The 16,155-nt window shown below is 42.2% G+C and overlaps 2 protein-coding genes across 2 annotated transcripts in view; both read left to right on the forward strand.

Moving 5' to 3' along the window:
* Positions 1-12,394, forward strand: part of LOC311145025 (uncharacterized protein) — a gene marked incomplete at both ends in the record, with an annotated part of 30,232 nt that extends 17,838 nt beyond the window's left edge. Inside the window, 11 exons of the mRNA XM_084181230.1 lie at positions 45-105; positions 180-331; positions 574-756; positions 1,422-1,588; positions 4,289-4,410; positions 6,909-7,000; positions 7,156-7,255; positions 7,397-7,589; positions 11,274-11,454; positions 11,775-12,032; positions 12,389-12,394. Coding sequence (XP_084037356.1) covers positions 45-105; positions 180-331; positions 574-756; positions 1,422-1,588; positions 4,289-4,410; positions 6,909-7,000; positions 7,156-7,255; positions 7,397-7,589; positions 11,274-11,454; positions 11,775-12,032; positions 12,389-12,394 — 1,515 coding nt within the window. The remainder of the gene's footprint in view (positions 1-44; positions 106-179; positions 332-573; positions 757-1,421; positions 1,589-4,288; positions 4,411-6,908; positions 7,001-7,155; positions 7,256-7,396; positions 7,590-11,273; positions 11,455-11,774; positions 12,033-12,388) is intronic.
* Positions 12,395-14,802, forward strand: LOC311145176 (kinesin-like protein klp-20). The gene is made up of 4 exons (XM_084181385.1): positions 12,395-12,549; positions 12,726-12,928; positions 13,426-13,504; positions 13,973-14,802. The coding sequence occupies exons 1-4, from the start codon at positions 12,433-12,435 to the stop codon at positions 14,021-14,023; spliced, it is 450 nt and encodes a 149-aa protein (XP_084037511.1). The 5' UTR covers positions 12,395-12,432; the 3' UTR covers positions 14,024-14,802.
* Positions 14,803-16,155: the final 1,353 nt, after the last annotated feature.

Below are 16,155 nucleotides of genomic sequence, written 5' to 3' on the forward strand. Positions count from 1 at the left end.
TGGCTCTGCTTAAATAACCTCCACATGGTTCTTCTACCCAACAGAACAAAATGATGGAGCTTTTCTCCACCAGACTAGACCTCCTCCACAGCCACCAGGCATCCAGTGAGTCTGTGTGCTTATGTTCGTGCATGTGTGTGTGTTTCTGACTGTTATAAATGGTTTATAATGGTGAATAGCGCTACAGGAGCTGCAGATGGCCAGGCAGGAGGTGGGGAAAGTCCAGGAGATGCTCAGGACCTCTCCACAGGAGAAGGGGCAAAAGGAAGCCCCTCCTACTGATGCTGGTGACACCTTAGAGAATGACAACGGTCTTGTCAAGCAAACTGAGGTGGGTGTATGTATATGTTTTCTATTGTGATCAGGTATTCACTCTTATGGAGAGTTGCTAGAAGTTGCCCCAAATCACTGAGGCTGGATCAGATTGCTTCCATTGCCCTAATTGTTAAGGTAAGGATTGGGGGTAGAGTAATCGGATCCTCGATCTGTAGTTAATGGCAATTTCTGCCATAAGCATTGTTCAGTGTTATGGGGTTATGACAGTGAGCACTGAGCAGGCTTTGTTGTCCATAGGGGTGCAGTGACACAGAGCTGCCACTGGAGGGGGCCCAAGCCTGCTTGGAGGAGTTGAAGGAGAGTCTGTATAAAAAGGAGAGAGAGATTACTGAACTCCTGGAGTCAGAGCAGACACCCATCCCACCTATCCCGGTGGCACAGCCCCCCTGTGCTGTCCTGCTCCGCGTTGTCGTTGAGAAGGTGAGGTGTTCAAGGGGCTCATTGAAACACATTGGAACACTTTGGAACTAAATGCTGAGACACCTAAACGATGCCTCACTGCATGGCCGGCCCTAGCCTTTTGGGAGCCCTAGGCGAAATTTGGTTATGGGCCCCCCCCCCCATCTCGCGGGCAAAACATTTTAGTACATTTCCTGCAATTCTACACATTTTGCCATGGGGCATAGAGAAGATGCTGCAGTTTTTTTTTTTTAATTCAGCAATTCTACACGTTGCCATGGGGTATAGAGAAGATGCTGTAGTTTTAAAACAAGTTTTCAGCAATTCTACACATTTTGCCATGGGGCAGAGAGAATATTTCCGTACCAGGTCGGTAATTTGGCAGAGTTTAGATAGCTGGCTAGACTAATTTACCAATCTGGGCTAATTGAGTAACTGTCAGTGGCTGACATAGGAAGAGGAAAACAGCTGATGCGCAAACACATTTCGAAATTGCACCTTGTCTATTCTACTATTCTCACTCTCGACTGAGTAAAACATGTTTTTAAAGAATGTGTCGCTTATGCCCAGGGCCGGCCCTGCCTCACTGAAATTGTTATATTATTTCACAGCTACTAGTCTAATGTTTAGTGAAGCACACTGTTCAAACTGTAAAAGAGTCACATTATTGAAACAATTTGTCTTAGGCCCATGATATCTGTAGCGAAGTGAGTGAGGCGAGGCTCCTTGTTGACCACATGTTCGAGGAGAACCGTGTGGCCTTGGCCCAAGCAAGAGAAAAACTTGACCATATGTCACAGATGACCGCAGATGATAACAACCGCAAAGAGGAGGACAACTCTGACCCAGAATGGTCAGTATACAAACTACAAAGCCAATTTCCTTCCCATTGAACATTTATTTGACTTACTGTAGCTTCCTTTTCTGCCATATAACTGGAGGGTCCCATCCTTCAGCTTTAGGTGGAATTGTACTTATTCAATCTTGGTCTGAGGGCATCTTTGCCTCGAGGGCAGATACAAATGCGATTGTGTTTAGGCAAGTAATCCTAATTGGTTAGGGTTAGGGTAAGGGTTGAGGCAAGGGTTAGGGTTTAACCAAATATATGGACATGAAGGTAGGGTTAGGGGTTAGGGTTAGTGTTGAGGCTAGGGATAGACTTGAACCAGGATATGGACATGAAGCTAGGGGTTAGGGCTGAACCAGATGTGGACATGAAGCTAGGGGTTAGGGCTGAACCAGATATGGACATGAAGCTAGGGGTTAGGGCTGAACCAGATATGGACATGAAGCTAGGGTTCAGGGTTAGGGTTAGTGTTGAGGTTAGGGTTAGACTTGAACCGGGATATGGACATGAAGCTAGGGGTTAGGGCTGAACCAGATATGGACATGAAGCTAGGGGTTAGGGCTGAACCAGATATGGACATGAAGCTAGGGGTTAGGGCTGAACCAGATATGGACATGAAGCTAGGGTTCAGGGTTAGGGTTAGTGTTGAGGTTAGGGTTAGACTTGAACCGGGATATGGACATGAAGCTAGGGGTTAGGGCTGAACCAGATATGGACATGAAGCTAGGGGTTAGGGCTGAACCAGATATGGACATGAAGCTAGGGGTTAGGGCTGAACCAGATATGGACATGAAGCTAGGGTTCAGGGTTAGGGTTAGTGTTGAGGTTAGGGTTAGACTTGAACCGGGATATGGACATGAAGCTAGGGGTTAGGGTTAGGTTTGAGGCTAGGGTTAGGGTTGAACCAGATACAGTGGGGGAAAAAAGTATTTAGTCAGCCACCAATTGTGCAAGTTCTCCCACTTAAAAAGATGAGAGAGGCCTGTAATTTTCATCATAGGTACACGTCAACGATGACAGACAAAATGAGGGAAAAAAATCCAGAAAATCACATTGTAGGATTTTAAATGAATTTATTTGCAAATTATGGTGGAAAATAAGTATTTGGTCAATAACAAAAGTTTCTCAATACTTTGTTATATACAATTTGTTGGCAATGACACAGGTCAAACGTTTTCTGTAAGTCTTCACAAGGTTTTCACACACTGTTGCTGGTATTTTGGCCCATTCCTCCATGCAGATCTCCTCTAGAGCAGTGATGTTTTGGGGCTGTCGCTGGGCAACACGGACTTTCAACTCCCTCCAAATATTTTCTATGGGGTTGAGATCTGGAGACTGGCTAGGCCACTCCAGGACCTTGAAATACTTCTTACGAAGCCACTCCTTCGTTGCCCGGGCGGTGTGTTTGGGATCATTGTCATGCTGAAAGACCCAGCCACGTTTCATCTTCAATGCCCTTGCTGATGGAAGGAGGTTTTCACTCAAAATCTCACGATACATGGCCCCATTCATTCTTTCCTTTACACGGATCAGTCATCCTGGTCCCTTTGCAGAAAAACAGCCCCAAAGCATGATGTTTCCACCCCCATGCTTCACAGTAGGTATGGTGTTCTTTGGATGCAACTCAGCATTCTTAGTCCTCCAAACACGACGAGTTGAGTTTTTACCTAAAAGTTATATTTTGGTTTCATCTGACCATATGACATTCTCCCAATCCTCTTCTGGATCATCCAAATGCACTCTAGCAAACTTCAGACGGGCCTGGACATGTACTGGCTTAAGCAGGGGGAAACGTCTTGCACTGCAGGATTTGAGTCCTTGGCGGCGTAGTGTGTTACTGATGGTAGGCTTTGTTACTTTGGTCCCAGCTCTCTGCAGGTCATTCACTAGGTCCCCCCGTGTGGTTCTGGGATTTTTGCTCACCGTTCTTGTGATCATTTTGACCTCACGGGGTGAGATCTTGCGTGGAGCCCCAGATCAAGGGAGATTATCAGTGGTCTTGTATGTCTTCCATTTCCTAATAATTGCTCCCACAGTTGATTTCTTCAAACCAAGCTGCTTACCTATTGCAGATTCAGTCTTCCCAGCCTGGTGCAGGTCTACAATTTTGTTTCTGGTGTCCTTTGACAGCTCTTTGGTCTTGGCCATAGTGGAGTTTGGAGTGTGACTGTTTGAGGTTGTGGACAGGTGTCTTTTATACTGATAACAAGTTCAAACAGGTGCCATTAATACAGGTAACGAGTGGAGGACAGAGGAGCCTCTTAAAGAAGAAGTTACAGGTCTGTGAGAGCCAGAAATGTTGCTTGTTTGTAGGTGACCAAATACTTATTTTCCACCATAATTTGCAAATAAATTCATTAAAAATCCTACAATGTGATTTTCTGGATTTTTTTTTCTCAATTTGTCTGTCATAGTTGACGTGTACCTATGATGAAAATTACAGGCCTCTCTCATCTTTTTAATTGGGAGAACTTGCACAATTGGTGGCTGACTAAATACTTTTTTTCCCCACTGTAAGTACATGAAGCTAGGGTTAGGGTAAGGAGTTAAATGTAGAAAATGTATGGGATTGGTTAGGTTTAGGATTTTGTATGGAAGCACTGAAGAGACCATAGAGCACCTATTTTACATAGTGCCCTTTAGATATGGTGCCAAACAAAATCATCACCCCTCTTGTTATTGAGTGAATAATGTTCTGTACCACAGGTTGGACTCTTCCGATGAGTATGCATCTAATGTGCTGTTGCTACAAGAGACACTGAGGGAATGTGAGATTACCCAGATGGCTTTGGACTGTATCAGAGTCGGGGACAGCCCTTCTCTCTCTGGTAATGTAATGTAATGTAATGTTGTGTGTGTGTGTGTGTGTGTGTGCGTGCGCGCGCGCGTGTGCGTTGTTGCTACTACGCATGTTTACCCATGTGTGTCTGTTTCTATTTGTGTGACTGAACATTGTAGTGGGATTGAGGGTCTAAATTGTATTAAATGTTGTATTTTCCTGGATATGTGCAGTGTAATCACGTGACATGTACAGTGGGTATCATAAGTATTCACCCCCTTGGATTTCTTCACATTCTATTGTGGTCCTCTGTAGCTCAGCTGGTAGAGCACGGCGCTTGTAACGCCAAGGTAGTGGGTTCGAACCCCGGGACCACCCATACACAAAAATGTATGCACGCATGACTGTAAGTCGCTTTGGATAAAAGCGTCTGCTAAATGGCATATTATTATTATTATTATTATTATTATTACAAAGTGTGATTATTGTTGTCAATGATCAACACAAAATACTTTAATGTCAAAGTGGAAAAACAATTATATATATATTTTTTTTATGAAAATAAAACAACACTATACCTTGATTAGATAAGTATTCACCACACTGAATCAATAAATGTTAGAAACCCCTTTGGCAGCGATTACAGCTGTGAGTCTTAGGTAAGTCTCTAAGAGCATTGCACACCAGGATTGTGCAATATTTGCCCATTATTCTTTTCAAAATTCGTCAAGCTCTGTCAAGGTGTTGGGGATCATAGCTAGACAGTCATTTCCAAGTCTTGTCATAGATTTTCAAACAGATTTAAGTCAAAACTGTAACTTGTCCACTCAGGAACATTCACTGTCTTCTTAGTAAGCAACTCCAGTGTTTTAGGTAATTGTCCTGCTGAAAGGTGAATACCTCTCCCCCTGTTTGGTGTAAAGCAGACTGAAGCAGGTTTTCCTCTAGGATTTTGCCAGTGATTAGAGCGATCCTGTTTCTTTTTATCCGGAAAAACTGCCCAGTCTTTGCCGATGTCAAGCATACCCATACCATGATGCAGCCACCACCATGCTTGAAAATAAGGAGGCAGTTACTCAGTGATGTGTTGTGTTGGATTTGCCCCAAACATAAGACTTTGCATTTAGGCCTAAATGTTTATTATTTAGAAGTGTTTTGTTGTTGTTGCAGGATTACTTTAGTGCCTTGTTGCATACAGTATCCGTGTTTAGGAATATTCTGTATATCGTTATTCTTATTTTCTCTGTCATTTAGGTCATTATTGTGGAGTCACTACAATGTTGTTGATCCATCCTCAGTTTTCTCCCATCACAGCCATTGAAGCTCAGTTCAGAAGGACAACTGATGGACTGAGGGACCTTACAGATGTTGTATGTACAGAGGAAACAGGTCAACCCCTATTATTTCACACATAGCGAGTCCATGTAACTTATGATATGATTTGTTAAGCCACATTTTACTCCTGAACTAATTTAGGCTTGCCTAAACAAAGGGGGTGAATATGCAACAACTATATTATAATGATTACATGTATTTGCAAAAAATATCTAGAATTTTCTTTTCACTTTGACATTATGGAATATTTCCAGTATTATCGTCTAGATCAATGACAAAAAAATCCCACTTAAATAAATCCCACTTTGTAATGCAATTATTATTATTTTTACTCCACGGGTGGTGAATACTTATGATACCCACTGTAAACTGCATATTTTTCATTTGTTTAATGCACTACAGCAGGGTTGGTGTCAATTTGAATAGAAGCCAGTCGATCTGAAATTCCAATTCAATAAATTGAAAAGAAATGCTTTTTATTCTCATTAGCTATGTTTCCATTAACTTGTCCAGTGATGTTTTTGTCGACATTTAGAAAGTTTGCATAGAAAATATATTTGACAATTGCCTGCTATGGTGCGTTTCCATTTAACTATCTTGTGTAGATAAAAACAGCTGGACGTTTGACGGCACACCTTAAAACAAAACTTTTTCGCAAAAACCTAGTGTAGAATAAAAGTGGTTGAAGTGTTTCCATTACCCATTTAGGCAAATTGCACATTAATAAATTGGCGACCGCCTGTATGCCCTCCCACCTATCTGTTTCATGTCACAGGTAGTAGCCCGCAAAAACCAGCATGGATAGAATGCAAGAATTGACTAATATATGGCATATTCTAATAATTCTCATGTGCCAACGTATCTCCACGGTCTGTGCCATGACGAAACCTGTAATTGGATGGTGAAACTTGCATCCAGCCAACCTGAAAAGCAAGTCGAAGCAATTCAGCCATTCTTGAAAGTCAGGACGAGGATCCTGCAAAGAAACTATATTTTTATAGTTGGAAAATAGATTTAGCAGGCAGTTGGCATTTAGAATTAAATCTATATCTGCCATTTCCATTACACATGTCACAAAGATTTTTTGGGTGACATTGCTTTTGTTGAATAAACCTGGATTAATGGAAACCTGCCTATAGACTTCTTCTATTCGACTTGACCCCAACCCTGCACTACAGCACCCATACTGTGCTTTCCTCTCCACTCTCTCAGACTGTGACACAGCTCCAGAGTTGGATGAGATGTTGGGGAAAGGTGAGGGAGTGAAAAGCGTTGGCCAGCAACTTTTATTGCTGCAAGACCAGGTGAGCTGTCCAAACAGGGACTTGGACGTGGTGTGACTAACTAGCCGATAGCTAGCTAGCTAGGACATGAAGTAGAACCTTCAATGTACACAATCAGCATTTCTCGATGCTAAGGGCCTTGACGGGACAACCATGTTTCTATCCCCTGCTGACAGCTGAAACAGGTGAGAGAGGAGAATAGGAAGGTCGTAGAGAACTACACTTCAGAGAGGACCATGAGAAAGAAGTACTACAACATGGTGGAGGACATGAAAGGTAGTTATCTATGTAATTGACTAGGTTTGAACACGGGTCTTCTGCATGCCACAATACTATTTTAGCTGAGCTAGCGTAGGTGCAAGTTGTGGGGTCAGTGGCGTCACTTGACCTTTGCAGTGGTTTTGTCGTGTGGTGCAGGTAAAATTAGAGTGTTCTGTCGGATACGACCAATGAGCCGCGCCGAGGCAGCTCAGGGAGGGGCCATCGCCGTGGGGTGTCTGGACGATTACTCTGTTACTGTGGAAACCCCAAGGGGGCCGAGAGAGTTCCAGTTCGACCGGGTATTCAGTGGCAAGAGCTCCCAGGAAGATGTGTTCCAAGACACCAACAGGTGATACTGCCAATCTTAAGATCCTTTTATTGGCTCAAATGGTTCATTTTGATTTGACTTGGGAAGCAGAAATGTTAATATCTGAACCAAAGGAAACAGGAAAGGAGGTATCCAGCCCTTTCAAAGCTTCTGCCAAAGCCCATCCTTAGACCCTTTTACCCCTATCTCAGATTCAACAAGTCTGTCACAAAATACACTACAGAGTACTGTGATTGATACATTGGTTTGGTGGAGGTGGGGGAACTGGAAATGTATTCAAAGGTATTTTTTAAATGTAGAGTTTTGTGTGTATTGTAAGCACCGTTGTAACTAAACTAGGGTTGCAAAGGCAGGCTATATTACTGGAAACGTCAGTAAACTACCATAATTTGGGTATTTTTCTTTTTGTGAACAATTATTTATTCGTTTTTCTTGCATGTCCTAGACAAGATATACATATGTACAGTTCAATAGGGGGAAAACAAACACATTTAGATATCTTTCAAGGATTTTATGTAATCCAACCTATCATAAAATATCTAGTGGTCCTTTTGGGTACTTCAGATTATCACAGTAATTATCTCTGGCCCTCTCTCTGGCCGTATCACATGTAAAATATATGAAATAATTAAATAAGATGATTTTAAAATAAAAAAATAGAATGACAAAGCTGTAAAACATTATCCTAAATATAAACCATCAACTTAGTGAGTACCATTGGTGTTTAAAATGAGGGTTTCAGCATGAAATATCTTTATATAATTTTTTTTTACACTTTTATTCATTTTACTATGTCAATATGTATTTATTGTCAATGTCTTGGCGTCAAACTGGTGGCAGTCGTGAAAGAAGTGAATAGTTGGACGAGTTGCAGAGGTAATTGAAAATAGTGCCATTGTTGATTAGATGCTTTTTGCATTAATTAGGCTATTTTCTCTTGAACCATATGGTCTATCTACTAGAAACTCATGGATAATATGAACACAGATATACAAAAATGAATAATATACAGTGCTTTCAGAAAGTATTCAGACTCCTTCCCTTTTTCCACATTTTGTTACGTTACAGCCTTATTCTAAAATGGATTACATAAAACATGTTCCTCATCAATCTACACACAATACCCCATCATGACGAAGTGAAAACAGATTTTTAGAAAGTTTTGCAAATGTATATATATATAAAAAATGAAATACCTTATTTACATAAGTATTCAGACCCTTTGCTATGAGACTCGAAATTGAGCTCAGGTGCATCCTGTTTCCATTGATCATCCTTGAGATGTTTCTACAACTTGATTGGAGTCCAACTGTGGTAAATTCAATTGATTGGAAAGGTAACCTGTCTATATAAGGTCCCACAGTTGCAAAAACCAAGCTATGAGGTCGAAGGAATTGTCCGTAGAGCTCCGAGACAGGATTGTGTCGAGGCACAGATCTGGGGAAGAGTACCAAAACATTTCTGCAACATTGAAGGTCCCCAAGAACACAGTGGCCTCCATCATTCTTAAATGGAAGAAGTTTGGAACCACCAAGACTCTTCCTAGAGCTGGCCACCCGGCCAAACTAAGCAATCGGGGGAGAAGGGCCTTGGTCAGGGAAGTGACCAAGAACCCAATGGTCACTCTGACAGAGCTCCAGAGATCCTCTGTGGAGATGGGAGAAACTTCCAGAAGGACAACCATCTCTGCAGGACTCCACCAATCAGGACTTTATGGTTGAATGGCCAAACGGAAGCCACTCCTCAATAAAAGGCACATGACAGCCCACTTGGAGTTTGCCAAAAGGCACCTAATGGACTCTCAGACCATGAGAAACAACATTCTCTGGTCTGATGAAACCAAGACTGAACTCTTTGGCCTGAATGCCAAGCATCACGTCTGGAGGAAAGATGGCACCATCCCTACGGTGAAGCATGGTGGTGGCAGCATCATGCTGTGGGGATGTTTTTCAGCGGCAGGGACTGGGAGACTAGTCAGGATCGAGGGAAAGATGAACGGAGCAAAGTACAGAGAGATCCTTGATGAAAACCTGCTCCAGAGCGCTCAGGACCTCAGACTGGGGCGAAGGTTCACCTTCCAACAGGACAACGACCCTAAGCACACAGCCAAAACAACACAAGAGTGGCTTTGGGACAAGTCTCTGAATGTCCTTGAGTGGCCCAGTGCGAGCCCAGACTTGAACCCGATCGAAAATCTCTGGAGAGACCTGAAAATAGCTGTGCAGCAACGCTCCCCATCCAACCTGACAGTGCTTGAGAGGCTCTGCAGAGGAGAATGGGAGAAACTCCCCAAATACAGGAGTGCCAAGCTTGTAGCTTCATACCCAAGAAGACTTGAGGCTGTAATCGCTGCCAAAGGTGCTTCAACAAAGTACTGAGTAAACGGTCTGAATACTTCTGTAATTGTATACTTTTTTATATTTATATATATACACATTTGCAAACATTTCTAAAGGCGGTATATATTGGGGTATGTATGGGGTATTGTGTGATGAGGATTTTAAAAAACAAAAAAACTATTTAATCCATTTTAGAATAAGGCTGGAACGTAACAAAATGTGGAAAAGTCAAGGGGTCTGAATACTTTCCAAATGCACTGTATATGAATACATTTTTTGGTATATATTCAAGTATAAATTACCGAAGTTATGATAGATTGCCAAAGATTTGCTGTTAATTACCAAAATTACTGAAGATTCTGGTAACTTTGGTAAAGTACAGGTAGCTTTGCAACCCTAAACTAAACACAACTCCCTGGTCTTGATTGTTGTTGATGTTTTTGCAGTAGCTCTTGTGGACAATGCAGCCATTTTTATTTTATCTCAATATCAAATCATTTCCGGGTAACAATTAATGACCTTACTGTGATTGTTTCCAATTAATACTTAAAAGTCTAAGCTGACATATGGAATTGTTTTAAGATGGTCATACTATGGATAATTTAGCTATTTGACCCCTTTAGGTATCCCCCCCAAATATTACCAAATTATTTGATAAAATATTGAATTTGGCCTTTACTACTATAGCCCAGAGAAACGCATTGAATAACACATTCATAAATGGCAAAAAAAGACAGTCAAAAAATAATTAATAAGAAACAAGGTTTTGAAGTGTTTGTCCTATACTGTATCTAGGAGATTTTTACACATATTTAACCCTTTTTTGGGGGTAGGAACAAAACTAATTTCATCCTTCCATGAAAATGTTTAAACCAGTACCAATTACCTTCAGATGAGTCCTGTGACACTTGTGGGGGTAGTTGAGCAAAACGGATACCACCATCGTGCGAATCTCCCCTTTCCATAGAGAATATTGTTTGTAGGTCAAACCGTTCGGACGCTACAGACGTTTTCGTGAGAAGAGCAATATTTGGGATGTATCATGGTCTGACAAACACCGCTCTAGCTCTACCACCTTTCACCGTAAATTCGGAAGTGCGATATCGGCAGATGCAGTGCGATATCTCTAGCTTAAACTGACAGATTTTGATGGGGATTTTTTGATTATGTTACTTAGATTGACTCACTGGTGCGTCATTCGACTCTAGGGGGTTAAAGTGGTCAAAAAGAAACACAAATTATCATAATTTTCACTATATCACAGTATTATTCCAACCTCATAGTGTGGAAATATATATATATATATAAACGTTTTTCACTGCACTGGGCCTTTAAGCATGCCTGTTTGAACCAGTCTCTTTTCCAGGCTGATCCAGTCAGCCATCGATGGCTTCAACGTGTGTATCTTTGCGTACGGTCAGACAGGCTCCGGAAAGACCTTCACCATGGTGGGTGACAGAGACCAGAAAAGCCCAGGCATCATGCCTAGAGCGTTCAATGCCATATTTGACATCCTCCAGGAGAATGCCACCAAGTTTGACTTCAAGGTGAGGGCTGCGAAGTCTTTCTGAGCCATGAGAAATAATTTCCTATTGTATATCAGTAACAAGAAGCAAATACACTTTATAGTAAACATAAAAGGACTCTCCTCTCCTCTATCCTGTAGTCCTGTGTAGTTCATTTGGTAGAGCATGGCGTTTGCAACGCCAGGGTTGTGGGTTCGATTCCCACGGGGGGCCAGTATGAAAATGTATGCACTCACTAACTGTAAGTCGCTCTGGATAAGAGCGTCTGCTAAAATGTAAAATGTATCCTGTCCTTTTTGTTCCTTTCATCTCGTCTCCTCTCTGTGCTACTCTCTTCCTAGGTCTCGGTCAATATGTTGGAACTGTATAATGACCGGCTCCAGGACCTCTTTTTGAGCGGGGCCGAGGCCCAGAGCAGGCGGGTGGAGATTAAAAGGAACAGAAAGGGGCTTGTGTTTGCCCAGGGAGCAGAGACAAAGGAGGCCTCCAGCGCTGGGGAGCTCTTCGCCATGTTTCAGCAAGCCTGTGCCAACCGCCATATCGCAGCCACCAGTATGCCCAAACACCCACTCCCCACTTCAAAAGCGCCCTGTTTAATGGTTTGGATTAATTGGTTTAGTCACAGTCAGATTGACTGGATGGTAGGTACATCATTACAGACCCGGGCTCAGAGAGAGAGAGAGCTGCTAAGCAAGCCATACGTAAGAGGAGATCGTGGCGTCTTAACAAAATGTCTGGCTCTTTCATTTACTTCAGGGGTTAATGTGGCAACCCTGATATCATACTTCACAATTCTACCTTAATGTCATAATGCTGTTTTGCTGACAAAATATGATACAATTAGAAAATAGGAATAAAGTAAACGGGAAATCAATCTATATAAAGACATTTAAAACTATTTTAGGAGTGTCAATTTAAAAAGGCTTACTTCTTTTACTCTGTGTGGTTGTTGCAGAGATGAATGTGGAGAGCTCTCGTTCCCACCTGATCATTGGGATCATGGTGGAGAGCAGGAATCTGACCAATGGGAGTGTGAGCTTTGGGAAGTTGAGTCTGGTCGATCTGGCAGGGAGCGAGAGAGCAGCCAAGACTGGGGCAAAAGACGACCAGCTCAAGGTAATTAGGTTACCCTGTTAGAATTCAGGCTTAAAGCTTTATATATCGCAGTCATTTATGTGTGTGGGCTGTTTACAACTAACAGTTTACGTTTTACCCCATGGATATCATTGTTGAATAATCCTCCCTCTCTCTCTCTCTGTCTCTCTCTCCCTTCCTCCCTCATCTTTCTATAGGAGGCTAACTCCATTAACAAGTCTCTGAGTGCTCTGGGAGATGTGATCTCGGCCCTGTCCTCGGAGCTGCCGCATATCCCCTACAGGAACAGCAAGCTCACCCAGATCATGCAGGACTCGCTGGGCGGCAACGCCAAGACGCTCATGGTCGTCAACGTCTCGCCCTCCGACTGCAACCTGGACGAGACGCTCACCTCCCTTATGTGAGAGAGATTTCCCCAATACACACACCCCCTAAAACACACAACTCAAACCCTAAACACCCGGCCCAGACAAACACTTATAACAAACTCTGCTATAAGAAGAGAAACTAATGTCTAAATTACCCATGCCCATCGTACAAAATGCTGAAATCACATCCCTCCATCCTTACCAGGCTGGAGCTCCAGGACATGGTTAAAACTGTAGTACTAAGCCCCCAAGATGCACCCTTGTGCACTATAGGGAATTGGGTGCCATTTCAGAGTTGCCCTTGCTTGGATTGTTCTTGTTTGTGTGATTTTGTTTGTGTGATGTGTAGTGAAACGTACCATGCATGTAACTCGTACCATAATGTGACACGTACCATCTCTGTAACACGTATGTAACACGTATGTAACGCGTACCATAATTTAACATGTACCATCTCTGTAACATGTATGTAACACGTACCATAATGTAACACATACCATCTCGCCGTTTCATACTATTAATCCTCTAGTTATGCCACTCGAGTGAAGACCATAACCAACATTGCACAAAGAAACCTGGAGAGTAAAGAGATCGCCCAGCTCAAAGAGGTAAGGTTTATTTTCTTCACACTACCCTAACTGTTTTGCAGTATGTAGCTAAAACTCCTCTTCATGAGGACGTAATGTCTGGGATATTAATTGACTAATGGCCCAAGACGACTATCATACAGAGCAATATATTGGCAAGCTGAGGAACCTGAGGCATGCCATTGTAACATGCGAGAAATGATCCTGGGTCTACCACGGGAGAAACCAACGCCTTGACCATTAGACCAAGAGGAAATTCCCTCTTGGCCTAAGGGTCAACACTGATTTTGATGTCGCAGGCGGCGTTACCCATCACGTGACCATGAGCAATCATGACCGACTCATGTCCTCAACACCATCACACATGCACACACACACCAGTTTTAATCTGACAATGAAGAATTCTCTGTCAAATCAAATGTTCAGAGTACAAGCCCCACTCATGACCCTTCTCTCTCGTTTACTCCTTTCTTTCTCTATTTCTGGCAGGTGATCATGAAGTTGAGGTCTGGACAGCCAGTGGAGGATGAGGAGGTCTAATTCTAAGCTGTGGGAATTTGATCTACAGTACTTTCAGAAAGTATTCATATCCCTTGACTTATTCCACATTTTGTTGTGTTACAGCCTGAGTTCAAAATGGATTAAATATTTTTTTTATCTCAGCCATCTACACAAAATACCACATAATTACATTTTAGAGAATTTATTGAAAATGAAATAGAGAAATATCTCATTTACATAAGTATTCACACCCCTGAGTCAATACATATAAGAATCATCTTTGGCAGCGATTACAGCTGTGAGTCTTTCTGGGTAAGTCTCTAAGGGCTTTGCACACCTGGATTGTACAATATTTGCACATTATTCTTTAAACAACTCTTCAAGCTCTGTCAAGTTAGTTGTCGATCATTACTAGACTGCCATTTTCAAGTCTTGCCATACATTTTCACGCCGATTTAAGTCAAAACTGTAACTAGACCACTCAAGAACATATAATGTAATCTTGCTAAGCAACCCCAGTGTATATTTGGTCTTGTGTTTTAGGTTATTGTCCTGCTGAAATGTTAATTTGTTTCCCAGTGTCTGTTGGAAAGCAGACTGAACCGGGGTTTCCTCTAGGATTCTGCCTGTGCTTAGCTCTATTCCGTTTCTTTTTATCCTAAAAAACTCCCTTGCCGATGACAAGCATACCCATAATATGATGCAGCCACCACCATGCTTGAAAATATGAAGAGTGGTACTCAGTGATGTGTTGTCTTGGATTTGCCCCAAACATAATGTTTGTATTCAGGACATTAAGTCAATTTCTTTGCAACATTATTTTGTAATTTGACTTTAGTGCCTTATTGCAAACAGGATGTATGTTTTGGAATATTTTTTATTATGTACAGGCTTCATTCTTTTCACTCTGTTATTTAGGTTAGTATTGTGGAGTAACTACAATGTTGTTGATCCATCCTCACCTTTCTCCTATCACAGCCATTCAACTCTGTAACCATTTTAAAGTCACCATTTGCCTCATGGTGAAATCCCTGAGTGGTTTCCTTCCTCTCTGGCAACTGAGTTAGGAAGGACGCCTGTATCTTTGTAGTGACTGGGTGGATTGATACACCATCCACAGTGTACAGTTGAAGTCGGAAGTTTACATACACCTTAGCCAAATACATTTAAACTCAGTTTTCACAATTCCTGACATTTAATCCATACACTCAATTAGTATTTGGTAGCATTGCCTTTAAATTGTTTAACTTGGGTCAAACGTTTCGGGTAGCCTTCCACAAGCTTCCCACAATAAGTTGGGTGAATTTTGGCCCGTTCCTTCTGACAGAGCTAGTGTAACTGAGTCAGGTTTGTAGGCCTTGCTCGCACACGCTTTTTCAGTTCTGTCCACACATTTTCTATAGGATTGATGTCAGGGCTTTGTGATGGCCACTCCAATACCTTGACTTTGTTGTCCTTAAGCCATTTTGCCACAACTTTGGAAGTATGCTTCGGGTCATTGTCCATTTGGAAGACCCATTTGCGACCAAGCTTTAACTCCCTGACTGATGTCTTGAGATGTTGCTTCAATATATCCACATAATTGTCCTTCCTCATGATGCCATCTATTTTGTGAAGTGCACCAGTCCCTCCTGCAGCAAAGCACCCCCACAACATGATGCTGCCACCCCCGTGCTTCACGGTTGGGATGGTGTTCTTCGGCTTGCAAGTACCCCCTTTTTCCTCCAAACATAACGATGGTCATTATGGCCAAACAGTTCTATTTTTGTTTCATCAGACCAGAGGACATTTTTCCAATGTCCCCATGTGCAGTTGCAAACTGTAGTCTGGCTTTTTTATGGCAGTTTTGGAACAATGGCTTCTTCCTTGCTGAGCGGCCTTTCAGGTTATGTCGATATAGGACTTATTTTACTGTGGATATAGATACTTTTGTACCTGTTTCCTCCAGCATCTTCACAAGGTCCTTTGCTGTTGTTCAGGATTGATTTGCACTTTCCGCACCAAAGTACGTTCATCTCTAGAGACAGAACGCATCTCCTTCCTGAGCGGTATGATGGCTGCGTGGTCCCATGATGTTTATACTTGCGTACTATTGTTTGTACAGATGAACGTGGTAAATTCAGGCATTTGGAAATTGCTCCCGAGGATGAACCAGACTTGTGGAGGTCTAC

The sequence above is a fragment of the Coregonus lavaretus genome (assembly GCF_964263955.1).
Source record: "Coregonus lavaretus genome assembly, chromosome: 17".
Lineage (NCBI taxonomy): Eukaryota > Metazoa > Chordata > Actinopteri > Salmoniformes > Salmonidae > Coregonus > Coregonus lavaretus.

Coding starts and splice junctions, on each gene's coding strand:
- LOC311145176 (XM_084181385.1), top strand. CDS start 12,433: ATGGTGGAGAGCAGGAATCTGACCAATGGGAGTGTGAGCTTTGGGAAG. Junction 12,550..12,725: donor CAAAAGACGACCAGCTCAAG/GTAATTAGGTTA, acceptor ATCTTTCTATAG/GAGGCTAACTCCATTAACAA. Junction 13,505..13,972: donor AGATCGCCCAGCTCAAAGAG/GTAAGGTTTATT, acceptor TATTTCTGGCAG/GTGATCATGAAGTTGAGGTC.